This window comes from Maylandia zebra, linkage group LG6 (genome assembly GCF_041146795.1).
Source record: "Maylandia zebra isolate NMK-2024a linkage group LG6, Mzebra_GT3a, whole genome shotgun sequence".
NCBI classification, from domain to species: domain Eukaryota; kingdom Metazoa; phylum Chordata; class Actinopteri; order Cichliformes; family Cichlidae; genus Maylandia; species Maylandia zebra.
The window spans coordinates 34,646,949-34,674,126 of NC_135172.1; the positions used below are offsets into that span (position 1 = coordinate 34,646,949).

Here is a 27,178-nt window from a genome sequence, read left to right on the forward strand (position 1 = left end):
AACTTCAGTAACCCTACAAACGTCAGTACGGTTTAATGTTTTTTTCTTCATTTATAATGGAAGTGATAGCAGAGCTGTACGTTTTAAATCCCTCGGTCAGAGCATTATATATTATGCTTGGGTGGAAACTAGCGAGCTAAATCCCTGCTAATTTCAAACTCCATATAACTTCATAAATTGTGTTTTTATGAATGCCTGGACGTTAAACTGAATTGTTACACCTGGTAGAGCAGCCACACTGATCATTTTATTAAAGATGGAAGATTTAGACAGTTATTAACTCTCAGTGATGTCCCAGCGTTCCTTAAACCTTGTGACCTGAAGCAGAGTTTGGACCCAGAAACCACTAATAGAATCAGACTTAAAGACCGGATATGCTCTTAAGTGTCAAAACAGCTGTGGAAGTGTGCACCTGTGATCAACAGTTATGTTAAAATACATATTACTTTAATTAAAAAAGGAACTTTCTATTCTGTTCTGCTGTTTCTGTTTTTCAGAAGCGGTGCACTACGCAGTTTACGCTGTTGTCCCTGTGGTTTTACTAATATGTGTCCTAGTTATTATTTATAAGTACAAATGTTACAACGTGAGAGGTATGCTATAGTTTATATTTACACACATATTCAGACAAAATACTCAAATGTGCATGCAAAAAGAGCTTAAAAAATTCTTACACTGAGTTTTCAGAAACTGAAGCTGTCATGAACAGAAATACACCGAAAGCAGAAGATGTGGTAGATGCAGAAGAAGGCGAAGTAAGTCCAAAGCATGAATACACACACACACACACACACACACACACACACACACACACACACGTGTTTTATAGAGTGACACAACTTAAATTTTTTGAATGTTATATTTTATATTCTTGTCACAGTGAACACAGTAGCAAGCTGATGTTTGAATAGCTAAAACTGGAATTGGAAATTGTGTTCATTTCTTTGAAAATATGTCTGAAATCTTTAAGCAGTCTGAACTTTCGAACAAGATTATTGGTATTAAACTGAGACATCGACCAGCTAACTGGTTATTAGTCTAATTTGGTTTGGACTAATAAACTTGTTATCTCAGGGACGCCTGAGGAGAGCTTGCACAGAAGGAGTCTTTTAAACTGAAAATGACTTAGTGATCAAAATAAATGTTATAGAGTGGTGTCGACGACTGTGATGTTTAGAACAGAAAAGTGAAAATTTAACAGAAAAGCTCACTCAGCCTGTTTTATGCTTCTTTAGCATAATGTGGCAATAACTGCAAATTAATGGATTTTATAGTCGTGCTGATGTGTGGGAGTCATCCAGTTTTACAATTTGTAACTTCTGTAGTTCAGTCAATATTTGTCATATGTAAAACATCTGCATTTAAAATATTTTTATTATAATTGTTGTAATAAAAGTAGATATTATTATATGAGCCTGTGTATAACCATATACAGCAACCAGATTCTCTGCAGCGTGTGTGGTTCCTTAGTCTCTGATTATTTTCCTTGATTCTTTAGATTTATGGAAATCAAGAATTTGTGGTGACCTTCAAACAGCAAAGCGCCTTGAACCACTTTGATGATCCAGGCGGAGATGAACCAGATTACAAAAATTTTACAACTGAAGAACTATACAGCAATGAAAATTACCATAAAGCTAACAAAAGATAAATATGCACATGTACTTAAACTGTGGGTCTTAAGTGAATACAGATTATCCTGTTTGATTCATCTTTAACACAACATTCACATCAATGTACCGCTGTTGCTCAACATTTTCACTGTCTTGTGATCCAGACTTCTTTATTATTGTTTACACAAAAAAATACTTTGTGCATATTTATTGATTAAAAAATAGAATTAAATGTTTGTTTGTTTTTTGTTATTTTCTTATATTTTTTTCATATATATATAAAATTGATTTAAATAACCAAGTAAGAATAGTGTTGTTGTTTTTGTCCCCCCCGACACACACACACAAACTCCTTTGCCTTATGAAACAATAAAATACAGAGTGTGAACATATTTCAACATGACATGTAGTGTAATGTGACATGTATATTTAGTGATTTGGGTCAGTTTTAGACTTTCAGGTGTGCTTTTAGTTAGTCCCCTTTTTGTGTTGGATTATGTGCCAGGCTGATAAGTTGATAATAAATCTGTCACGTTAAGGTGATCGCACTCTACTATGTGACTGCATGAATGAGGAAATACAGACAGCTGCTTCAGGTGAAGCAGGAGGGCAGGAGTCATAGAGAGTCAAGAGTCTGTTACCCCAATAACTGAATCAGAGTTATTGAAATAACAGATTCTTTCTGTAATTGAAAACCCTCATCTCTGGGTTAACAAACTCAGAATTTGCACTACATTGTCTTTCTAAAACAGCTCTCTGGTCACCGATTCAAACCGGACTACCTGTTTCTAATTTCCAGTAAACTGAAAGTTAGTTTACTGAAAGTAAGAGTTGAAAAAAGGAAAACACTCCTTTCAGTGTCACTCGTTATCTCACACTGAGCCCTCTGCTGGAGATGTTTCAGTGTAACACTGAATTCTGCTGGAGTTTTTCAAATAAATATGTTGGACAAACGATGAGAATGCATCCACTACTAATGGGTATTAATACATTTATAAATGCAGGGTTGTAAATCTTTAGTTTATATGTTACTTGATTTTTTATTTTTGTGTCATCAAATATTTGACTTTAACAAGCTTTTCATAATAACTAATGACCTGACAGGATTGTGTGTGTGTGTGTGTGTGTGTGCTTTCCCCTTGGTCTTTGTTAGTTTGTCTGCGTGTCATCATTCTTATTTGTCCAGCTTTTTTTTTTTGCATATTTGTTTTTCCCTTCTGTTCTGCTTGTTCCAGATTTTTGTTTTTCTTGCACTTTAGTTGAACATTTTCTTGATCTGCACAGAGAGAACAATGATTTAAAAATGCATTCTTATGATTCTGTAGGGAGTGTCTTCAGGATAAGGTCATCTGATTGTTGGAGTTTTCTCTTTATTATAGTATTTATTGAAAATTTAAATGTAATTAAGAAATTATCAAACAAAAAGAGATCTCAGGTTTCTGTACTACATGTCAGAACAAAATCCAAAGTGTCATTAAAGGATAAAAGTGGTGGGTATGTTGTAACAGTGGTAGTAATAAATTAAAAGCAATGTTGAGTCTGTTTTTTTCAGCATCTACATCAATGTTCAAATAAGCCACTATGATAATTTTATCTCAACTAAACGCTAAAGCACATTAAAGTCTGCAGATATAAATTCTCTCTGTCATGGCTCTCACCATGGTTTTCTAAAACCTTAAAAATTTCTTTCTAACCCTTTCCAGACTTATGGATGTCAGTTACTGTGTTTCTAACTGTTTCATTAGAATGAAAATTAAAATTCCATTAAAGTCAACAGAATTAAAGGGACTTCACATCTGCGGTGATCTATACATTTACTCTCATGTTTATTACTTACTGTTCATAAAAATATCTGCTCTGCTTTTAAAACATTGTGAAAAAACTAAATTATATTTTTAAATATTGCACAAAAATGTAGCAGCAGATTTTATTTTTTATATTTACTTTTATATTAATGAATGAGTAATAATAATAACATCTAAAACTCCCATGGGTCATGTTTCTGCTCTGAAAGATTGAACTTACAATTCTTTGAGTACAGTTTCCTAAATATACTTAAATACTTTTACTCACCCTTTTACTACAAAACTTTTAATTATATGCTGTGCTGTTTATGCAAAGCTTCTAAAAACGTCTTTCACCACTAGATGGCATGTTTCAGCTATTTTATAAATATAAAAAAACCAATGTTTTTATTGGAAGGGCCATCTAAGAATGGGCCATCCCCTCTGTGGTTATAGTTAAGCTATGACTTGGGTTTCACATTGCTATGACATGAAATAGCCCGTAATTCTTGCATAATTTTTTTCAGTACTGAAAATATTTTTCCCTCTGATCTCCATATCTTCATTCTATGGATGCTGGAAATTAGTTTTTTCTTTATTCAGTTTAAATAAATCGGCAAAATTCAATTTTACATAGAAAGTGAGCAATTCATGAAGACAAAAGTTGAAATTAAAAAATTGACTTTCACTGAAAATGTATATAAATTCCCCTCTTGCCTCTGCAGATGGTCTATCCTGCAAACTTGAATCCTCTACTAGAGGCCTGGGAGCTTGAGTGTCCTGCGCAATTATCTTTGTCCTGGAACTGCACTCTTCTAGACAAAGATCTCTTATGTTGTTCCTGGGATCTGCTGGAGCCACTCACCTCGCTTGGGGGTAACTGCACCGAGTGCTTTAATTACCACTGTGAACACTGTTAACTTCACCCACCACATGTTCTCGAGCACAGGATCTTAGCTTGTCCATTCTCCACCACCCTAGGTGGTGTCCAAGCTAAGATCCTGTGGGACTCCCAGATACAGTTGGACAATATGGTGGCGACTAACTAACCGAATATAGTGGTGGTAGACAAGTAGAAGAAGACGTCCGTAGTGATAGATGTAGAGATATTGAATGATAGCAACATCAGGTAGAAGGAACACGAAAAGAAGTACTTGAGAAGTACTAAGGGATTAGAGAAGAGCTGGAAATGATGTGGAGGGTGAAGGTAACAGTGGTCCCAGTTGTAATCGGAGCACTAGGTGCAGTGACTCCCAAGCTAGGCAAGTGGCTCCAGCAGATCCCAGGAATAACATCCAAGATCTCTGTCCACAAGACCACAGTCCTTGGAACAGCTAAGATACTGCGCAGGACCCTCCAGCTCCCAGGCCTCTGGTAGAGGACCCGAGCTTAAAGGATAGACTGCCCACAGGTGTGAAATCAGCTGGATAGCATAGTGGTGACACTACACGCTTTCAGGTCGGTTCGATTCCCGACCACTGCATCTGTATTCATTAGGGGGTATAGGCTATAATAGGGTGCTAACAGAGAAACTGTGGTACTGCATGAGGAAATCAGGAGTGGCAGAGACGTATGTGCACATGGTTGAAGACGTGTGAGGACAGTGAAACAGTGGTGGGGTTTGCAGTAGCAGTGACATTGGGAGTGGGATCACATTAGCGGTTGGCTCTGAGCCCCGTCTTGTTTGCAATGGTGATGAACAGGATGACAGATGAGGTCAGGCAGGAATATCTGTGGACTAAGATGTTTGCAGATGACTTTGTGATCTGTAATGAAAGCAGGGAGCCAACGGAAGACAGTCTGCAAAAGTCAAGGCAGGCTCCCGAAAAAAGACAAATGAAAGACAGTCGAAGCAAAACAGGATGTGTGTGAAAACAAGAGTGAGAGAGTTGTAACAGTGGAGCTGCAAGGACCAGAGGTAGTGTGGGTAGATGAATTTAAATACCTGCAATCAACCATCCAAAGCAAAGGACAGTCCACAGGAGAGGTGACGGGGAGAGTTCAGACAGGGTCGAGTTGGGGGACATGAATGTTAGTGATATGATACATGCAAACAACTATAGACAACATGTAAATGCCAGTGCAGTTTCTCACTTTTCACAGCATTACAATATCATTAAAGCAACAACACATTTACCACTATACTAGCACCATATCTGTGTTCTGTGATCTGACATTTGATAAACAATAACGAAACTGCCTAGCATTCACACTTAGCATTTCAGCTCGGCTTTCAATACCATCATCCCAGACATTCTTATAACCTAGCTGGTAAACTTGGACTTCTCCCCCCCGCCACATGTGCATGGATCAAAAACTTTCTCACAAGCCGTTCACAATCAGTCAAGGTTGTGATCATCCACCCTGTCAATCAGCACTGGCTCACCTCAGAGATGTGTGCTGACTCCACTCCTATACACCATCTGCAGTGACTGCACCCCCTCGCATCCCTGCAACACCATCATCAAATTTGAAAAAGGTTCAGATCCATCAGGTGCAAAACCAATAGACTAAAAACAGCTTCTTCGTGTGGGCTGTCAGAACTCTTAATGCAAACTAAGAGTGTGAACAGACTTCTTCCATACAATCAAATACAACACTGCTATTGATTAACAATGTTGCTGCCATCCCATGTGCCATTTCTGTCTTTCCTTGTTCTGTGCAATATTTTGGTCTTTGTGCAGTCTTCTTGTCTCAGTGGAATTACCATTCCCATCCGAAATGACCATAGCCCCCCACCCTTATTCATTTATTATATTATATAACTGCCCTTCTATACAGCCCCACAATGTTACTGTTTCAATGTTTCTACATATACATCATGTATATAGTTTACTCACATACATGTATGTATATACACATATTTATTGCTTTTTCTTTTTTTATATTGTTTGCTTTACTTTTGCACCTTTGTGGTCCTGCTATCCAATTTCACTGTGCAAGAAACTGCACAAAGTTTTAAGTTCTAAGATGTACCCAAAATAAGAGTTCTGCTAACTGCAACACATTTGCTGCTAACTGCAACACATTTGCTGCCAACTGCGACACATTTCCTGCAAATTGCAACACATTTTGCATTTATGCTTGACTTTATGCTATGCTTCCTCTGGAACTCTGCCATATTATAATCACTCTTTTATATATTCTGCTGCGTTTTGTAGCTTTTTTTATCTTGTATTTTGCCTATTTGTTAGATTATCTAGGTTTATCTGGAAATGCAAAAAATTCAGACTTGACAGTAAAATTCAAATAAGTTATGGAACACCTTGTCTTTGTAGTTTCTGGTACTGATGGGTCAACTTAGGTTTGTCAGAAAGATGCTATGAGTCAAGCCTATGATTTGACCAGGTCAAAGTTTGATCAGATTTTCAGAGAGCCAAGGCAATTATAAAAGACCACCTCCACCCTAACCACCACCTCTTCAACATCCTGCCCTCTGGAAAAAGGTTCAGATCCATCAGGTGCAAAACCAATAGACTAAAAAACAGCTTCTTCATGTGGGCTGTCAGAACTCTTAATGCAAACTAAGACTATGTTCACACTACAAGTCTAAAAATAAATAAATAAATAATAATAATAATAGATTATATTTATATAGCGCTTTTCGAGACCCTCAAAGCACTTTACAATGCTTAATGCTTGATCAAATCTGATTTTTTTGTCTGCTCTTTCACACTACAAATAAAATGTGACAGCAAACGCGCTAGTGTGAACGCTCAAAGAGGCCCGCATGCGCAAAAGAAGACGTCACACACAACGCGCTCGGTTTAGACCCAGACCAAACAGTAATGTTTGACTGATGGCCCTTAATATAAAGACTTGTTTCGGACTTTACGTTTCCCAATTTTGCTTTAAGTTATAAAGTTATTTTGTTATTTACATATGGCCTAATAATTATACTTATTGCTGTTTTAGAGAGGAGCGGTGCTTCAAAGGATAGTTGCAGATTTCTGTCAGAATCTGCAGATTATACAGTACAAATAAAATGTTCACGTTTCTCCAACGTTGTCTTCCCAACAGTTTCACTAACATCTACACTGGATGGCTTTACTTTTGCACCTTTGTGGTCCTGCTACCCAATTTTGCTGTGCAAGAAAGTGCACAATGCCAATAAAAGTTCTAAATTTTAACCCTCCTGCCATCCTTTAAAAAACTCACACCCATCACCCTAGGGACCATTCTCAGCCACGCCATAAAAAGACCATATATCCATATTTTATTCTACTTTAAATTAGCCAACCTTGTAAAACTACTTCTCCCTGAAATATTCATGTAAAGTTTTAATTATATTTTCGTTGTTTTAACCCTTCAAATCCCAGTGTTATTACATGAGCGCCCTGTGTTATAAGCCCCAAAAACCAAAAAACGAAACTAAATATTTCCACAAAAAACCAGTTGAAGTAATATGTGATTGTCATTATAAGTAGGCCTTTAGATGGACCAAAGATTGGCACCAACATACATTTTGACCTGCCATTATTTTTTTTGCATTTTTTTTGCAATTTAAAAATTAAAACTTCAAGGCCCTGAGTCTTCATTGACATCCAAGAAAAGAAGAAAAAATAAAATCATATGATGATAATTTGGGGTTGAAAAATAGCGTTTATAATGGAAGTCAATGGGCAGAAAATGGTCCCCAGGGTGATGGGTGTGGGGATTTCTGCTGCTCAGCCATTTTAGGCTGATTTAAGGAATTCACACTGGAATATTAACATTGACAGGTAAAAACTATCCTGTGGCAAGTTTGGCTATATTCCACTGAACACAGTGGAAATGGCAGCCATTTAACACATAGCAGTGGCACAAAAAGGTCCCAAGAAGGCAGGAAGGTTAAGTTCTAAGATGTACCCAAAATAAGGCTACGTCCACACTAATTCGTTTCTGTTTGAAAACACATAGATTTCTCTCCGTTTTGGCCTCCCGTCCACACTGAGACGCCGTTTTCCTCAAGGAAAAACGCAACGTTTTGAAAACAGTCCCGAAAACGCATACATTTCAAAACGATGACGCATTTTAGTCATGTGATGTAGTCATGTGACCAATTAAACAAAGATAGCGGAGTGCATTATACAGTAGTTGTTTTGATTGCTCTCAATTTTGACATACCTAAAAAAGATTAATATCAGTTTGTACATGCTCCAGATAGTTTTTCTTCCAATTTTTAAACTCTCACTTGCTTTTGCGCATGCGCAGTACTGAACGTAAGCGTTTTTGGCTCTTTCAATGTGGACGCACAACTCTGTGAAAACGACTGAAAACACTAGTGTGGATGCGGAGCGTTTTCAGACAAAAACGCTGTTTCCAAATCTACGTTCACATGTACCCAGGTATTTTTGAAAACGCAGATTTTTCTATGCGTTTGCACCTTTCGTCCACACGTAAACTGCGTTTTCAGTCACTGAAAACAGAGATTTTTAAAAACGCCTGCCAGGGTGGATATTTGATCACTGATGTGTTTAAATGCTTACATATACACACACAGTTACTGTCCCTTCACACAGGACTCCTTTCTGCTCCTATGCGCCTATGTTTACGCTTTCCCACCCAGGCTTCTAGACTTCTGATTGGCCAACATTTCTACACGGTTAGGAATATATCGCCACCTGTTGCTTTGGCATGTTCCTAGCAGCGTTTTCCTTCATTTTTGCGTTTACATGTGGACGGGATTTTTTTCAAAAACAAAACGGAAAATCTCCTTTTTCAAAAATACCCGTGTACGTGTGGACACCGAACGCGATAGAGGCGGCCAGAGCGTCAGGTTTACATGTAAAGTCAATGGAAAGGCGCGATGACCCGCGATTGCGGCTCCCGCGAAAATTCGGAAGCAGATTTGCGTCGCAAAAATATGGCAAGCCATTAGTGCCAAAATTCGCCACTTTCCTAACCCGTTTGGTTAAGAAATGGCGTAAAAAACGCCGTTTAATTTTTCAAAACGCCGAAAAAAACGGCGTTCTGTTCCGACAAACGCCGCTTTTTCCGCCGCTCGGATGGCGCCCTGAACGCACCATCCGAGTGACGTAAAAAGCGGCGTTCAAAGACAGACGGAAACGCCGTTTTTTACGCTACTCGGCACAAAACGCCGTTTTTATGCATCTTTGAACGGCGTTTTTTACGGCGTTCTCTGCCAGCTGTAACGGCGTTTAAAACGGCGTTTTATTGAAATTATGCAGGGCACGCCCCATGGTTCCCTCATCCAATTACTTTCAACTCATTTCACCCAATCAAAGAAGAGGAAGTGCAGACCACACTAATGCATCACCGATTCACCTTGCTGCTAAGTGATTGCCTATTCAGTACCAGTGCTTGTCACAGTATTCACTTGTATTATAATCCCACTATGCATTTTGATGTGTTTAAGGCATGATCGAGCAAACAAACGACAGAATACTTTTTCTGAAACCTTAACTGTGTTACCTGTTATGGCAGCTAACAGGTAATGAGCAGAGCTAGCTCTGCTCATTTCTGAGCTTCTTTCTTATTTTCCTCTTTACTTCTCTTAACCTTTAACTTATGTTTTAGCAATCAGATCCTGCCATCTTGCATTACCGCTTCGTGCTAGTTATGTTGACTTTTCTCTTCTTTTGTCTCCACTTTTTTCACCCGTGTTTGGACACTCGGCGCATGGCTCCTTTGTTTACATTAGGGATCAGCTGTTAGCGCTGCGCCCTGCAGCTGCGCTACCGGCAGACAGACCCTACATCCCCAGTGAGGGAAGAAACGGGGGTGATGTCTCCCGAGGACACCTCACACACCATCTCTCCTTCCTGTAATCACTTTAAATGTGAGATCGCTCCCTGATATGATTGAGGAGCTAATGACGCTAACCCGGTCACAGTGGCAGTATCCCGGCACTGCCCGGTACTCCCTCTGTGAGTAGGCTGCCCGGCTTCCAGCTGCTGCGGGCGGACAAGACGAGAGACAGCGGTGAGAGGAAAGGAGGGGGGCTGGCAGTGTTTGTTAAAGACGGTTGTGGTATCTCTGGGCACATCGCTGTGAAAGAACAACTCTGCAACACAGACATTGCGCTATTAGCCGTTAGCATCCGTGGAGGTAGCCTGTGACTCTCTGTGGTCCGCAGACTGCAAACGCAATCTCCGAGAGCTCTTCTTCTAATATCAGGGGACTTTAATCATGTCTCGCTGGACTCCACACTGCCCACCTTCACCCAGTATGTGACCTGCCCCCACCGTAGGCAATAAAACATTGTACTTAATGTATGCCAATGAAAAAGTGGCATACAGTTCATCACCTCCCCCTCCCCCAGGGAAGATCCGATCGTAACCGAGTGCGTCTTGTCCCTGTGTGTGCAGCCCTTACTGTGCAGGGAGCCACTAATCACCCACGCAGTGCAGAGATGGTCCGCGGAGGGCATATAAATAAATAATAAAAGCAAGTAAATGACAGTATGCTCTTTCTGAAACAAACGGAGACCTTAACTTTTATCAAAATACCGTTTTACTCAGTTTAAAGTAATACCACTTTTTTCTTTTCGAAATAAGTGGAGACATTAACTTTGATCAAAATTCTTTCCCCCGCCATCTCCCTCCTAAGTGGTTAAACTGTCACACTGCTAGACTGCAACTGCACTCTTTGGTATCAACTTCTGTAATCCTGTAATTTCTGTGTAAAAGAATTAGATTGTGTATTATATTGTTAGTTTATACACCTGTGTGCGTGTGTATTTATGTATGTCCATACACATATATGGATTGTGTTTTACTTTTTTGTGCTTGAAAGACGCCCTCAAATGGAACCAAATTCCTTGTATGTGTTTGCGCATATACTTTTCCAATAAATGCGATTCTGATTGAGATATTTCCCTCTGTATGGCACACACGAGTAAATTAAGTAGAAAAAATGTCATGTGTATAGCCTCTTTTAAAATTGTTTTTAGGCTTGTAGAGATGACAGTAGGCAAGCAGACAAGTTTCCTGAGGTTGGGCTGAATGAACCTATAACACAGAGATAAACCTAAACAAGCAGAAGGAACTTTAGCTAAATATATTTTCATGTACAGCCAAATGACTGTAATAAAGTAGGTAAGCCGTGACCATAGAAAAAGCAAAGCAATCACTGGATATACTGTCCAAATTGCTACACACTTTTTAAGCATCGTTCACCAACAAACTGAGTCTAACAAATCATTTTCTTTACTTTGGTAATTACAGTTATTGCCTTATGTATAAAATATAATTTTAATACCAGTGTTCATTATCTTGACGTGATTCTTTTTTTTTTTTACAAAAAAGCTTTACAGCCTCTTACATAATTCTACCACAATTACATAATTGATTTTTAACCAGGTTATAGTGAAAGGCCAGGTGTCAATCTCAGAGTTAACGCCGGAGCTTAAAGTCAGTTTGTTAAAACTGCTTTGTTCTCGAAACCAGTAAAATTAATTCGTAACTTTTAATTCTGAGTTGAGATTGATTCTTCAGTTCTTGGTTTGAGAACAGATGAGGGTAAATTCATTTAACCTTTTACCTTGACTTAAGCACATAATTGTACTACATAGCCCTCGTCAATGGAACCCAATACCAGTATTTGACAGTAACAGGTAAGCCTCAAATTTAATTTTTAAATAGACAAGACACCATGAGAACTGACATTACAATATTTTATTTTACAAAAGTCAGTGTCTTTTAGTTCAAAGTTTGTCTGGCATCTCTTGTACATCTTGAAAATAAAAAACAAAAACCACTCTATGCAGTGTACTATAATTGAACATAAACAACAATATTTCAAAAGAATATTTCTAGATGAATTGTCATTTGAACTATTTCCTGGAAACTTTCTGAACACCACTTATTTTGCATAGCTTGATGCATGAATACCCTAGTTGTCTTAACTGGACTATAAATATAACTATATACACAATGAACAGTCATTTGTAAAAACACTTTTAAAATGTAAAATCTTTAAGAAGCCTGAGTGCCAGGAGCAATCCCCTTTAAGAACATTTACAATAAGAACTTCATCCCAAAAGCCCACATGTTTTAACCACAGCTTCCCAGCATCAGTTCATGTATGCAGCTACACCTTTCCAAATCCCAGGGATCCTTTTAAGGCATCATTCATAAGATCTTTGAATTGATCTTCATCTGCAACACCTCTTGGGAGATACAGGGATAAGCTGCACGTTGATGTGTACGGGATACGCCGCATCCCTGACTCCTGATCGTAGAAGTCGATGTTGCAGGACTGTGGGAACCCCAGTGGTGGAAGTAAGTCAGCCCCAGTTATAAAGACGAGGAGCTCTTCAAATGTGTGGTCCACCTCTCGCTCTGTTAAAATACATACAAGTGTTAAATAAGGTGCAATGTGTAGATTTATAATCAGTTACACTGACTGCATAGTAGAACAGTTGCGTTAATGACTATTTTGGAGTCAAAAACAGGTTGTTAGGCAAAACAATTATTGCAAAGCATTGCATTAAAAATAAAAAATAAAAATTACTCAAAGCAATCCTGCCCTGCTAAGACAGGAAATTAATTTTGTCCTCCGAGTCAGACCTATATGTCAAGGACTGTTTATGCAATGTGTATTTTTTTTTTTAAAGAAGTTATTCATTCTGTCCTTGCAAGAGTACATTGGCTTTCTAGTGATGTCACATTTGCGTGGGTGTTGTCATTGCACCACTCGATTACTCTAAGACACTAATATACAGGAGGTTTCGTTATAGTCAACGTAATACCTGAAGGTTCTAGTTAGGCAGTGCATCTAATTAACAAATGACCTTTGTCTCAAAGGGAGACAAGTTTCAAATTGTGTTATTCTATCTTAAACACTGCAAAAACACTGGGGGTGATCGTGGCTCAAGAGTCTTGAGTCTTGTAATCGGAAGGTTGCCGGTTCGAGCCCCGGCTCGGACAGTCTCGGTCGTTGTGTCCTTGGGCGAGACACTTCACCCGTTGCCTACTGGTGGTGGTCAGAGGGCCCGGTGGCGCCAGTGCCCGGCAGCCTCACCTCTGTCAGTGTGGCTGTGGCTACAATGTAGCTGCCATCACCAGTGTGTGAATGTGTGGATGACTGCTTTAGTAAAGCGCTATACAAATACAGGCCATTTACCATTTACTTAATTCTCAGATGTGCTAATACAATTGAATCATAAATTTTACCATATTTTAAATACAAGTATGTAATATAACTATTTAATATTTTAGTGTTAGAAGTTTTCGGTCATGTAATAAAATTAATGTTTTACCAGAAATCACAATGAAAATCAAATTACATCCTATCAGTCTAAACAAGCAAGATCTGGTAGAGATGACAGAGGATAAAAGAAATAATCTTCCAAAAATATTTGTTGTAGGTGGTTTCCTTTCAAATACCTCACCTAAAAAGGTAAAATAATCAAAAACTTCCTCATATGCTCTAAGAAGGGGTGGATTTTGCAAAGTTCTAAGGTTTTATTGCACCCAAGTGTTGTTTCGATTTAGTTGTCTGTATTTTGTATTGTGGACACTGTATTTAACATGAAATGCCTGAAGCAATTCAAACAGAAACAAGACATGTGTTGTATTCTATGTACTCACCCTGAATGGCCATAAGCCACCATTCCCACTGAAAGATGGTTGCTTCCTCTTCTTCACGTCTGTTACTTCCAGCTGGACTCCATCCAATGGTGAAGAGATCCTGGAAGCTGTTCCTTGTAAGTTTATTTCCTGCATTTGTAAATACAGGAAGGAACTGCTTCCAGCATCTCTTCACCATTTGCCAGAACCGACCACATGAGTCCATACCGGCAACAAACTGCTGAATCATGCTGGCAACCCTGTTGACCACAGATTGTACTCTCAATTCATACAACATAGCAAAATTGTGAAACAAAACAAAAAGTTTTGTCAATTTAAACACCACCTTAACTGCAATACAGATATAAACTCAGCAGATTGATGATTTGTTTAAGTGTTAACTATTAGGGGGGAACACAATGGGAAGACGAGCACTGACCAGGAAAGTACTTTGTAATTTTCTAACAAATTCTCACCTGTGAAACGCAAAATGAGATACAATCTCGCCCCTTATCCTCTTAACATCAAGTAGTGTGGCAGTGTAGATGTCAGGGATACCACAGCCTGCAATCCAGTCCCCAAGGTGACTTTTCAAGTCTGCCAGGTCTTCTGGGGTGCTGCAGCTGGAAACCTTGAAAATTAGGCACCTCCATAAATACATACGTTTAAAGCATTCACTAAGTGTACTTACATTTTGAGACGTTCCACTGATGAGTTAAGCTATGCATTGTGTTTCACTGAATTTAATTACACCTCAGCATGCACACAGTTTTACCTTTTCTATGTTCTGTTTGACGTCTTCGTCCATGAAGACCTCTACATCGAAGTCATCAAGAGATGTCTTCTGGCCACACATCATACAGAACAGGTGTCTGTTGATACACCGTGGCCCTGGCCCATTGTGTGCTATCGACCAAGCAATCAGTTTACCAGCCGTATAAAACTTGTTGCTTGACAGCAACTGCTGGCTATAGCTGAACAACAGACTGCCAGGCTTCCCCTCAAAAATCCCTAGGGAATTCTGAGTTTCGACCATAAGTAATCTGCAGGAAAAGATAGTAAAAAATAAAAAAAAAATTGAGTCAAATTGTGATTTCATCTTTGCAACAAAAAAAAAAACAAAAAAAAACACATTCATGCATTCTATTATTGTGTGGGAGAGATGGGAATGGGTTACCGAAAAAATTCCCGCCTTGGGCCTCCATAATCATCGGCCATTTCACCAACAAATTCAATATTTGGCAATTTATGCCAGGCAAAATATGACTTGGAAAGTGCCATGCAGGCACTATGTAGGATTTTCCTACGTCGGGCTATTATTGCACAATAATTGCTGGTGTCAAGATGCGTTTCCTGGAAATCTTTCATCACAGTCGCAAGGTCCATCTCGTCCTGAAGAGGGGGGGGGGGGGGGGGGGGGGGGGGGAAGAGAGAGAAGGGTCATGACTACATGAAACACATACACAGCAGTTCTGGCAGTGTTGTTCATGAGACATACATGCGAGTCATTTTGTTCAGGGGAAGCCAGGACAGCCTCATCCAGGTCTGATACTTCTGACTCTGCAGAGTCGATGTAAAACTCTTCCCTAAACAGAACAAATGCATTTGATTTTTTTAATATCATGTATACATACTGAAATGGAATGACTCATCTGATAAAAGAATCTGATTTCACATTATTTGGTCCTTGATTGCATCTGTTGGAGCCATTTGGATTTAAACAAATTTCAAAATATTAAAATATAAAGTTTGTTGTTAGTTTACTTCCATTTCTGGGTTAATCATTTTTTTATTTGTAGGTTAATGCTCACTTCATTGTTTTGTTGTTTATCTTATCAAGTCAGCCAGGAAGAATTTCAGGGCTATTTTTGATAACTTAAGAGACTGGTATAAGACCAGCATGCACTGAGATGGGCCTTTTGTTTTGTTTGTTTTTTAATTTGAGAGACAAGCAGCATGAAGGAACAAAAATGGATCTTGTTATTGGTTGCCAAAATGGATCAATAAACTATAAAATGCAACTTTCAAGTTTTGACAGTGCAGTTTTCCTGCGCACAAAAGATTATCACAGGCCAGCAGTGTCTTCTTTTCCTTTTTTTGTGAAACATAAGGAACTGCCCATTTACTGGGAATAGTTTGGGTGATTTGTAGTTCCAAGTGTCTGAATGGTCAGGCTGACTAAAGTGTTATCGATGCATTTTCAGCAATTAAAAATACCTATATCATGACATCAACAAATCTGAAAAACATGAAAAAGCAAAACAGAAACCGAATGAGGCAATTAAACCATTGGTCTATATTCAGAGCACATAAATGTTATCAGTTCAATACATGCAACCTTTCAAATTTTAATATTCGCTGGTCTCACCCCGTATATTGTACTTATTGAGTGTCTATTTACCTATAGTGTGTGCTTTATAAGTTCCAGTTTACACTTAAGTTTTGGCATGTTATTCAACAACTACCACTTGCCTGTTAACCTCTGGTTCCTGGAGACCATGCCTACTAGAATGAGCTGTATGTGTCATGGTCTACGGTGGGTGGCTGGAGTTTCCATTAGGCTCCTGAACTGACCTGGGATCCGCCCCTGGGCAGGGCCAACTCCAGCTCCTGCACACCTGGAGCCTATTGCAGGCTATCAAGCCAGAGGGATTTAAACCACACATCGATGTTCACTCACTGCCAGTTCGTCATCAACCCATGTTGGTAACAGGTCTTGTGTTTCAAGTTCTCGCTGTGCTTCATCTTACTAACTAAGACTCTTTTGTGCTACAGTCGCTGTACCCACCCTGGCTCACTCCACCTCCGGACTCGGAATACCTAGTGATCATTTTGGAAATCACTCTGTGCCTCACCTGCCTGCCCTCCTGCCATCACACTCCATCTGGAGCCCCGGATCTCAGGTCAGCCTTTCCACGCCACTCAGCCTCCCCTGGATCTTCATCATCCCCCTCTCAAACACTCCAGGTCCCTAACTGCAAAGTAAGAATTGCTGCTCTTATACTGGCCACTTCTGAGCTGCCTTCACTACCTGCCTAACTTCTATATCCTCTCCCCTCAGTGTGACTGTTCCCCACTCAGCTCCGTTCCACTTCTCAGGCCTCGTTCCCTCGCCCTAGCCACGTTCCCCTGGGCACGCCACACCAAGGCTCCACGTCTCGTCATTTTCTGTCTTTGCCACGTTTCCCTTTTTTTTGTTCCCCTTGCACTTAACCGTAATAAACTATTAAATCATCTACCGTCTCCGCTCTGGGTTCCTGCACCTGGGTCCTATTCAGTACCGGCCATCCGTCGCCGTGACAGTATGGTTTTCATGCAGACCACTGCAAAGGAATAGCAGAAATATTTCATAGCAGGAAGAGGACCCCAATGCAGATATTTATTGATCTAGACTACACAAAATGATCCAAGTTATAATAATGATATAATTAGTTTGTACCAAACTAGTTTTTACCAAAAAAAATAAATGAAATTGTGCAATAGTTTAAGATTAAAATTCCAACTCATAAACAAACAGAGTGCCATTTACCTGATAACCTCTGGCTCCTGTACATTGTGCCTGCTATGGTCAGGTGTCTCGGTGTCATGCAGCACACTGCAATATGGTAAATATTGTTGATGAGAGGGTGTAATGCATTTACAGTGCTACAGTCCAAAGGCAGTTGTCAAAGACTTACATTGCCATCTCAGACTGCACAACTTCTCCACCAGTTGAGTCCTCATTGGCCTCTGTAATCTAAAACACCAGATTATTAAAATATAAAAGAAATGGAACAACAAATGACAAACAAGAACAGAGGACAACGCGCCAACTGGCAGGGAAACACACAAGGCTTAAATACATACTGAGGTGATTAGGGAATGTGAAACAGGAGGAGAGCACAGCTGGGACTCATCAGACATGACGAGGCAAAACTCAACACATTGACATAGTACACAGACTTTCAAAGTAAAACAGGAAACTGAACAGACGTGGACTAACCTAGGGGATACGGTGACAGAACAAGAGACACACTGACAGAGACGACTGTATACTAACAGAACACAGAACCACGACCTAAGAAGGAGAACACAAGAAATGCCCAGGACCTAGGAAGTTAGGAATACTAGCGACAGAAATCAAACCCAAGAGAATCAAAACACATCATGAAATCAAAGCTAACTAATACAAACAGAAAAACACCGAGTCCACAGACTCAGGACCGTGACACTTTGGGTAGGTAGAACTTAGGATAACTGAGGGGGAAAAAAATAAATAAATAAATAAAGGTTAAGGACATTAACAAAAAACAATGAAAAAGCCAGAACCCAGGAAACTAAGATTACAAGAACAAAATGACCCTAACATACTGTTAGACCACAGTTGAAGCTTGCTCTACTGCATTTCTGTTATTAACAGTGAATCAATTGGCGGGGCATTATTTAAGCATAGCCATCTGGCATAGTGATCAGATGAATGTCTCAAATCCTTTGGGGAAAATCACAGCATTTATTATTCTGAGCAGTAACATGTTAAAGATGTCTTATACAATACTAGGGTGACTGGAGCGCCACTGAGTTACAGTAATAGTGACAATTATGCCATATCAGCCACCCGAGTGGAACATTTGAATACCTTTGGACGGATATAAAGATTGGAGCGACCCAGTAGGTTTCTTGCTCTAATTTCTTGGGGCGTCTCCTCTTCAAGAGGAAGAATGAGCCGCTGTCCATTCACTTTGCATAGATCGAACTGCAAGGGTATGTCTGCAATATTGTCCCGTAGTGCCTGCCTGAATTCAGCTGCATTTAGGTTTACAGGAACGACCACACGAGTAGCAGGAGTGGCATCTGTAATCAAATTTAAACCAAATTAGCTTTCCCTAAAAACGGAAAAGGGTAAATTGTCACATTGTAGTGTCTCAACATCAACTTATTGGTGCAAGGAAATAAAGATTACAAAGGTGCTAAAAATCTAATGCCAAATTCTACAATTTGTAAACAACTGACACCATGATGTAATTCTCATTTTTCAAACCCATCACTCCAAATAATTAATATTAATATAAATATTGATTACCCCTATGAGATCGGTAGTGTGTCAGTGTGGGATTCCTTAGTACTGACACCTTAAACGTTAACTGGCGATGTCTGGTTCTCCCGCCTCTTGGTCTGCGCACTGGCCCACCTCCGTGCTGTTGGCGGAAAACTCCAAAGCTATCATTAGACCATGAGATAATTTTAGTGAAACTAATCACACAGAGACACCCCCCCCCCCCCCCAAGAAAAAAAAGAAAAGAAAAAAAAACCACCCAACACACTCAGAGTAAGGAATGAGTGTTCAATCGGTGTTTATTGCATGCATTTTTCGATTGTCTCGCAAATTAAATGCTCCCTGAAAATATGGGATATGCTACATTTATAAACTAAAATCTTTATGCATAAATGCACATAACAGGGATTAAAATGACTGTCATTTGAAGTCGTCAATCTAGGATAGACATTTATGATTACAGAATTTGTTGTTGAATTGTAACAGATAATTAGTAAACGAGCCATTTATTATTTAAAAATGTAAAAGTTATTTCCTTTTGCAAAAACAAAAAAGGCGCAAAGCTAAAAGCTTGCCAATAGAGTAACCACCACCAAAGCATTTCACCTTTGTAGAAGAGATGTCCCCTCTTCACTGTCATCTTGATTCAGTAGCCGGTTAAATTGGGCATTCATTCTGTCTCTGATATCAGTGACTCTCCGTCGAAATGCAGCGCTCCGTTCGGACATGACTGTTCCCAAAAAGTCCGCCAAAAGGCTGGGCAGAAATATATATATAGCATCCCTAAAATTCAAAGTACGGCGGGAGAAGGTACATTGTTTATGATTGGATAAGCAAGACTGAAGGTTGTGTTTTTTTTTTAATCCACCCCTTACCACAACCTGTGATCAGAATTTGTGTTAACCAATCACAGTCAACCTCATATTTGTGTTGTCTCAATCAAGCTATGTGCGACAAACTACATACAGATGAATGCATGCGAAATCTCTGCGCCAACAAAAAACACCGTAAGTACCCTAGTTAATCTCAATTATTGTTCGTCTTTGCTAACTAAAAGCTAAGCGATGATTCAAAAACATTGCTTTGTCCTTTTAAGCACATGTTATATGTTAGCTTTGTATTGTAGTAAGCGAAAAAAAAGTCATGCTGAGAACCTTCACAGACAAGTCATGCTAACCTTTGTCCGTTAGGAATGTTGCCAACATGCCATTTTAGGTGAGGCATGTTAATAAGGTCTTTAATATGGTACTCCGTTTAGCCACTTTATATTATTTAAAATACGGTTTTATATCACTTGTTACATTAGCCGGATTAGGCTACACGGTACTGCACTGCCATCCCAGATAGCAAGACGACATTGAATTGATGTTGATTTTTTTTCTATAAAGTACCGGAGAAAGTAGATTGAATGTTCTTTTGTTATCACTGATTTATGGTCTAGTTACAGTTCACTAGCTATGTCGACGTGCAATTTAGGTATATCTGACCGGTAAATTAAAGCAGCGATCACCTGGACTGTTCCGTATCACCCCTCTCACAGTGGTACATCCCTCCAGGTAACCATTCACAAGTCTTGTACAGTAGAGCGGGAATTAATCTCAGCGGAATTGAGAGGAGAAAGTGGATGCAAGCTGCCGTTAAACTTGACTGAAGAAGAAGAAGAGAGGAGAAAGTAAAGAAATGAATAAAGAACAGTCAGTATATGCAGAAAATAAATAATAAAGTTAAAAGACAGCATGGTCTTCATGAACCCAGGGTACAATACAAAAATGTCGTTTTATTTAAGTGAGCAAAACAATGTAGACCATGTTCATTTTGGTAATTAGTTGGAAAAAAAAAACTAATGACAGCATTTAAAATAAACAAAGATGAATAACATGGATGGGAACATTTGACAATGGAATCGGAACATTATCAAAAATGATTTTTCAGATATGCTGAGTAGAAGATGCGGAGATTCAAATTTTTAACTTGGGTGTGTGTTTGAAATATGAAAATATTGGTTGACATCGTTGACATACTGCTATTAAAGATAGGAATATGTATGAAACGTAGATTCAAAAGCTCTATTAACAGAACTATAACCTGTTAGAATGTGACATTTATTTCAGATGCATTCTGTAACTGTTCACAGTCCCAATACTTAGTGATGACAGAGTGTTTCCAAAAGTGCTCAGTCACAATTTTCAGAAGACTAACATGAAATTTTTTGATTTATTTAAATATATAAACCTGTTGAAAGCAATAATTTAAATTTTTGTCTTTGTAGAATCACAGTACAAAGTATGGCCTGGAGGATTTTCATCTCAAGGTGCAAGAACATTCATAATGACTGTACATGGCGGCTGCTGATGGACGATGTTGGGCCAGATGTGCTACAGTTAGCGTTAAGGAGGTATGATGAAAGCATGATGGAAAACATTTAACATTTTAACTTGCATAAAATGTTTAAGGGGAATATGGCCTGAAAATATAACATGAATTAAGAAGTAATTTTTTGATGTCTTTGAGGTTGGAGACAATGCAGAGAAGCCTTCGGTGGGCAAGAGGAAGACTGATCAGTGTAACTGCAGCAGATCAACTTCTGCGTGACTTGGCTGAATTGATTCAGGAGGTCGAACTGTCTACTCAGCATGGCCAACAAGGTAAGCACATATTGTGTCGATTCCTTGACTGATCAAAAGTGTGAAATAAATTATGACTCTGTCTTAACCTATTTTCCAAATACACCAAACGCTTATATATTTTCAGGCTCTTTTGGATACCAGGCACCAGTGGTTTTCAACAGAGGTAGAGGCAGATCCCTTTACCTTATCACTCGGGAACAGCTTTCATTCCTGAAGTCATGTGGATTCACTGCACCTCAGATGGCTGATATTTTGAATGTTTCACTTCGTACAATTCGAAGACGTCTGCGGTCAGTGACTTTTGAAACCAGTGTGACTTTCAGTTCTTTTGTGACACACACCCACTGTTTATTCAAATTAAATGGTATTGTGAAATTGTAAAAATTAGTATATTTGAATGTGCACTAACTAGTCAAGTAATGATGTGTGTTGTTATGGCAGTGATAAAATACTCGTGTTCTTTTTGTCTGATTTCAGACAGTATAATTTCACCCGTGCATCAATGTATGCGGAACTGACTGACAGTGCGCTGGATGAACATGTGCAGGACATTGTCGCTGGCAATGAACAAATTGGTCCTGAGGCTGTCAGAGCCTCCCTGCAAGTACGTGGACTACGTGTACAGCGAAGGAGGGTTCGAGCAAGCATGCTACGGATAAATCCTGGAGCAGCTGCCATAAGAGCAGTTTTGCGGAGACCAGAACGAAGAACATATCAGGTTGCAGGTCCAAACTCATTGTGGCACATTGATGGAAATCACAAGCTGATAAGGTAACCAAGCACACTGATTTGTTGAACACCTATTTTGACCAAAGTGAAATTCAGCATTACATCAAATATAACTGTTGAACAGTAAGGCACATCCAATAGAGCCAGGCCCTGTGATGGGCAGTCCTCTAACACAACTGGTTATGTTTAAAGGGGAAAATGAGAGAACACAGACATCGCAAGCAACGTACAGACAAACTTGACATGCAATAGTGCCATGTAAATCAATTAAGAGTGTGTGTTTCCATTGTTTCAATAACAAAGCAGAAATAAGATTTTTCTTCTTATGGACCACTGTTTTAGGTGGAGGATAGTCATTCATGGGGCTATTGATGGATACAGTCGTCTTGTGGTCTTCCTTCATGCCTCAAACAACAACCGTAGCAGTACTGTTTTATCAAGTTTCATCAGAGCCGTGGTATCCTATGGTGTACCCTCGAGGGTCCGGACAGACAGAGGAGGGGAAAACAATGCTGTCTGCCTGATGATGAACATTTTCAGAGGCTTTGATCGTGGAAGTGCCCTAAGAGGAAGGAGTACCCATAATCAGAGAATTGAGAGGCTCTGGGGTGATCTGTGGCGAGGAATGACCAATGTGTACTGTGATTTATTTCACCACCTGGAGGAGGAAGGCATCATTGACATTGACAATGAAATGCACCTTTGGGCTCTCCATTACATCTATCTCCCAAGGATCAATAGAGATTTGAAAGACTTCACTCAACAGTGGAACAATCATGGCTTGCGGACAGAGAGACACTTGAGCCCATTACAGATTTTTGTCCGAGGCAGCCTCCAGCAACAGGGCCGAGCCTCAACTGCCATGCAGGACATCTTTCAGACCAGAGCAGCTGCTGCTGATGGGACTATTGGTGGGACAGCTGATGGTGGTGTGACAGCCACTGAGAGTGAGACGACTGCTGCTCAGGGCTCAGGTGCAGATTCTGGTGGTGGTGCTGCTGCTCATGGTACAGATGAGCTGGGATTGCTGGTCGACTGGCCTGAGAGGATTACTGTGCCAGACATTGAATTTACTCTGGACGGAATGGTGATGGAGCAAGTGGTAGAACTGTTTAATCCACTAAGTGGCACCAGAGGGAGTCATGGTATTGAGCTCATCACTGGCTTAATATACTTTCTGGACTCCACATATCACTGAGACAGTTCAATTAATGACTGAAACATAATAGCAGCAAGTGGAAAGACTTCAAAATATCTAGGTGACTGGATACATATAATGTGAAAAGTTATGATACGTGTTTACTATGTACCATTGAGTAGTGGTGTAAATGCTGTTAAAATGTTCTGTGTGGATTTCATGATGTAGATGACTGATTTATAATAAGTTACATAATATCATGAATATATATATAGTTTGTGTTGAAATGTCTTTATTTGAAATGTACATGTGTAAGAGCTAGTGTCTCGTGAGAATACCCTTAACGAGAGTACACGAGACTTTGCATGGACTGCGAGGGAGCAGATGTCTCTCATGAAGCGATTTTAAGTTAAAAGTTTACTAAAAGAAAAAGCAACACAAGGACTTAAGGACCTCTTTTCAGGACAAGCAGCCAACGAGGTATTTGTCATTTGAGAAATGTTGTTATTTGTGTTTGGACTTAATATGTGTACTCTAAAGTTGCTAATTGATTTGTACTGTTCGCTTGTGACCAGTTCTCATGGTGTATCGGCGTACTGGTGATGGTGAAGCCAAGGAGAGAAGGCCCAAGTAATAAACGCCCGTTTCAAAGAACCGACCTGTGTCTGTGTTGTTGTGAATTCTGTCATGGAAATCAGTGCATTTCCTGAAAGAAATCTCTCCTTCCGGGTCATCCGTGGATCGAGTTTCCTTCGAGATGTGGGCAGCGATAAGCAGAGTTTTGTATAAGATTAATTATTCAAAGTAAGCTCAGGTATGCCGTTCAGCGGGTTAGTTACAGCGCCGGGAGTAGCCTGGGAGAACAAAATGATACAGAGACTGCTTCAGGTTGCTTTCCCAAAATCAACTCAAAGTTTATTCTTCTGTGCAGGGTTTTTATAGGCAGAAGGGTAAAAGTGTGTCAACAAGTTTCAAGTTACAAGTTACAACCATATAAGGAAGTTCCCCCTAGCTCTGAAAGGGGCCTTCTATAATCTCAACATACAGGTCCATTAAACACTAGACAGTTAGAATCCTTTAGTGATATAAGTTTGCACATGGTAGAATACTGCATGTAGTTATTTGCATTAGGAAATTTTTAACCATATATACCTAAAGGCACATAATCAATGGTGTGTGATCTTTAGCAGGCTGCAAACTTGATGTGCACTCGAGGAATGCACTGTCCCACTATACCACAGCAGGATCAACGCAGCTATGTCTGTTCCAGTTTAAGTGCCTTCTTTACATATAGATGAACTGTTGGATTTTCCAGACCAGCAGGCCAAAGGAAGTTGCCCGTGGGGTCGCAGCAAGAGGAGATGAAGTTCAAACAAAGGGCATTGCAGAAACAGGGTCCTTTGTATAATATCATCAAAAAAGGTATTCAGTACATGCTCCCAAAATACTAAAATATCTAACATTTCCTGTATCCTTTGGGGCAACAGACCTGAGTCACACTTTTAGAGAAGTACCTGGTGAGGTGGATTGAGAGGAATATCCATGATGCATGGCAGTTTGTTCACTCACTTCCTCTCCACCACAGCTTCCGAAGTGCAGCCAATCACAGAGCTTGCTCTCCTGATCCAAGAAGAACACATCAAAGTGCGCTGCACAAGCTTGCTCACAAAAAATAGCCTGCCCATACACTGCTTGTGTACAGCTTCTGTTTTGATCTTCCAGTTCAGCAAATGTATATATGTGGGTGTCCAGGTATTTGTGCTCCTCCACCACATCATATCAGTGGGTTCAGTATCTTATACTTTTGTCAAGATAATGCACACTGCAGCCGACAGTTATCAGAAAGAAGCCATTACCAAGTTACATGGATTCTTTTTTTTTTTTTATAACTTCATGTCATATAAACTAGTTATGTTATGTGCAACACTGTCATGTGCCACTCTGGTTTTATGTTTCAAATTCGTGTAAGACATCCACAGTACTCTGATGACATTGACAAGGACATCTCCAGTTTACGTGGGAAACTATTATTTCAGGTTCTTGAGATTACTTATTTACGTCAATTTTGAGAAAACGTACATACAGGTCTGATTCAAAACTGTATATCTATTTTTTTAATGCATGTTGAAAGGGCAAAAATATTCCTGAGATACTGTTAACATTATTAAATTTGAAGGCTATTATACAGTGGTATTACTTTAAACTGAGTAAAACGGTATTTTGATAAAAGTTAAGGTCTCCGTTTGTTTCAGAAAGAGCATACTGTCATTTACTTGCTTTTATTATTTATTTATATGCCCTCCGCGGACCATCTCTGCACTGCGTGGGTGATTAGTGGCTCCCTGCACAGTAAGGGCTGCACACACAGGGACAAGACGCACTCGGTTACGATCGGATCTTCCCTGGGGGAGGGGGAGGTGATGAACTGTATGCCACTTTTTCATTGGCATACATTAAGTACAATGTTTTATTGCCTACGGTGGGGGCAGGTCACATACTGGGTGAAGGTGGGCAGTGTGGAGTCCAGCGAGACATGATTAAAGTCCCCTGGTATTAGAAGAAGAGCTCTCGGAGATTGCGTTTGCAGTCTGCGGACCACAGAGAGTCACAGGCTACCTCCACGGATGCTAACGGCTAATAGCGCAATGTCTGTGTTGCAGAGTTGTTCTTTCACAGCGATGTGCCCAGAGATACCACAACCGTCTTTAACAAACACTGCCAGCCCCCCTCCTTTCCTCTCACCGCTGTCTCTCGTCTTGTCCGCCCGCAGCAGCTGGAAGCCGGGCAGCCTACTCACAGAGGGAGTACCGGGCAGTGCCGGGATACTGCCACTGTGACCGGGTTAGCGTCATTAGCTCCTCAATCATATCAGGGAGCGATCTCACATTTAAAGTGATTACAGGAAGGAGAGATGGTGTGTGAGGTGTCCTCGGGAGACATCACCCCCGTTTCTTCCCTCACTGGGGATGTAGGGTCTGTCTGCCGGTAGCGCAGCTGCAGGGCGCAGCGCTAACAGCTGATCCCTAATGTAAACAAAGGAGCCATGCGCCGAGTGTCCAAACACGGGTGAAAAAAGTGGAGACAAAAGAAGAGAAAAGTCAACATAACTAGCACGAAGCGGTAATGCAAGATGGCAGGATCTGATTGCTAAAACATAAGTTAAAGGTTAAGAGAAGTAAAGAGGAAAATAAGAAAGAAGCTCAGAAATGAGCAGAGCTAGCTCTGCTCATTACCTGTTAGCTGCCATAACAGGTAACACAGTTAAGGTTTCAGAAAAAGTATTCTGTCGTTTGTTTGCTCGATCATGCCTTAAACACATCAAAATGCATAGTGGGATTATAATACAAGTGAATACTGTGACAAGCACTGGTACTGAATAGGCAATCACTTAGCAGCAAGGTGAATCGGTGATGCATTAGTGTGGTCTGCACTTCCTCTTCTTTGATTGGGTGAAATGAGTTGAAAGTAATTGGATGAGGGAACCATGGGGCGTGCCCTGCATAATTTCAATAAAACGCCGTTTTAAACGCCGTTACAGCTGGCAGAGAACGCCGTAAAAAACGCCGTTCAAAGATGCATAAAAACGGCGTTTTGTGCCGAGTAGCGTAAAAAACGGCGTTTCCGTCTGTCTTTGAACGCCGCTTTTTACGTCACTCGGATGGTGCGTTCAGGGCGCCATCCGAGCGGCGGAAAAAGCGGCGTTTGTCGGAACAGAACGCCGTTTTTTTCGGCGTTTTGAAA

At 40.0% G+C, this 27,178-nt stretch overlaps 1 protein-coding gene and 2 long non-coding RNA genes across 3 annotated transcripts; 2 read left to right on the top strand and 1 right to left on the bottom strand.

Moving 5' to 3' along the window:
• Nucleotides 1-11,950: 11,950 nt before the first annotated feature.
• On the bottom strand, nt 11,951-15,558 carry LOC143419203 (G2/M phase-specific E3 ubiquitin-protein ligase-like). Its single transcript, XM_076885482.1, has 6 exons — nt 15,410-15,558; nt 15,089-15,303; nt 14,687-14,954; nt 14,388-14,542; nt 13,933-14,171; nt 11,951-12,681 (listed from the first exon to the last, which is right to left on the bottom strand). Exons 1-6 carry the CDS (start codon nt 15,533-15,535, stop codon nt 12,431-12,433), a joined length of 1,254 nt encoding a protein of 417 aa, XP_076741597.1. The 5' UTR covers nt 15,536-15,558; the 3' UTR covers nt 11,951-12,430.
• An 882-nt stretch (nt 15,559-16,440) lies between these two features.
• LOC143419204 (uncharacterized) lies at nt 16,441-17,207 on the top strand. The gene is made up of 3 exons (XR_013099183.1): nt 16,441-16,613; nt 16,687-16,893; nt 16,973-17,207. It is a non-coding gene; the product is annotated as an uncharacterized LOC143419204 (long non-coding RNA).
• Nucleotides 17,208-21,290: 4,083 nt separating this feature from the next.
• LOC143419205 (uncharacterized) lies at nt 21,291-21,982 on the top strand. Its single transcript, XR_013099184.1, has 3 exons — nt 21,291-21,338; nt 21,455-21,588; nt 21,695-21,982. It is a non-coding gene; the product is annotated as an uncharacterized LOC143419205 (long non-coding RNA).
• Nucleotides 21,983-27,178: the final 5,196 nt, after the last annotated feature.

What these genes read in the sequence shown, in the direction of transcription:
- LOC143419203 (XM_076885482.1), bottom strand. Translation starts at nt 15,535, where the DNA reads ATGATATTAAAAAAATCAAATGCATTTGTTCTGTTTAGGGAAGAGTTT. An exon ending in CTGAACAAAATGACTCGCAT is followed by an intron (nt 15,304 to 15,409) that starts GTATGTCTCATG and finishes CCCCCTCTTCAG; the next exon opens with GACGAGATGGACCTTGCGAC. An exon ending in TCTCATTTTGCGTTTCACAG is followed by an intron (nt 14,172 to 14,387) that starts GTGAGAATTTGT and finishes TGTGGTCAACAG; the next exon opens with GGTTGCCAGCATGATTCAGC.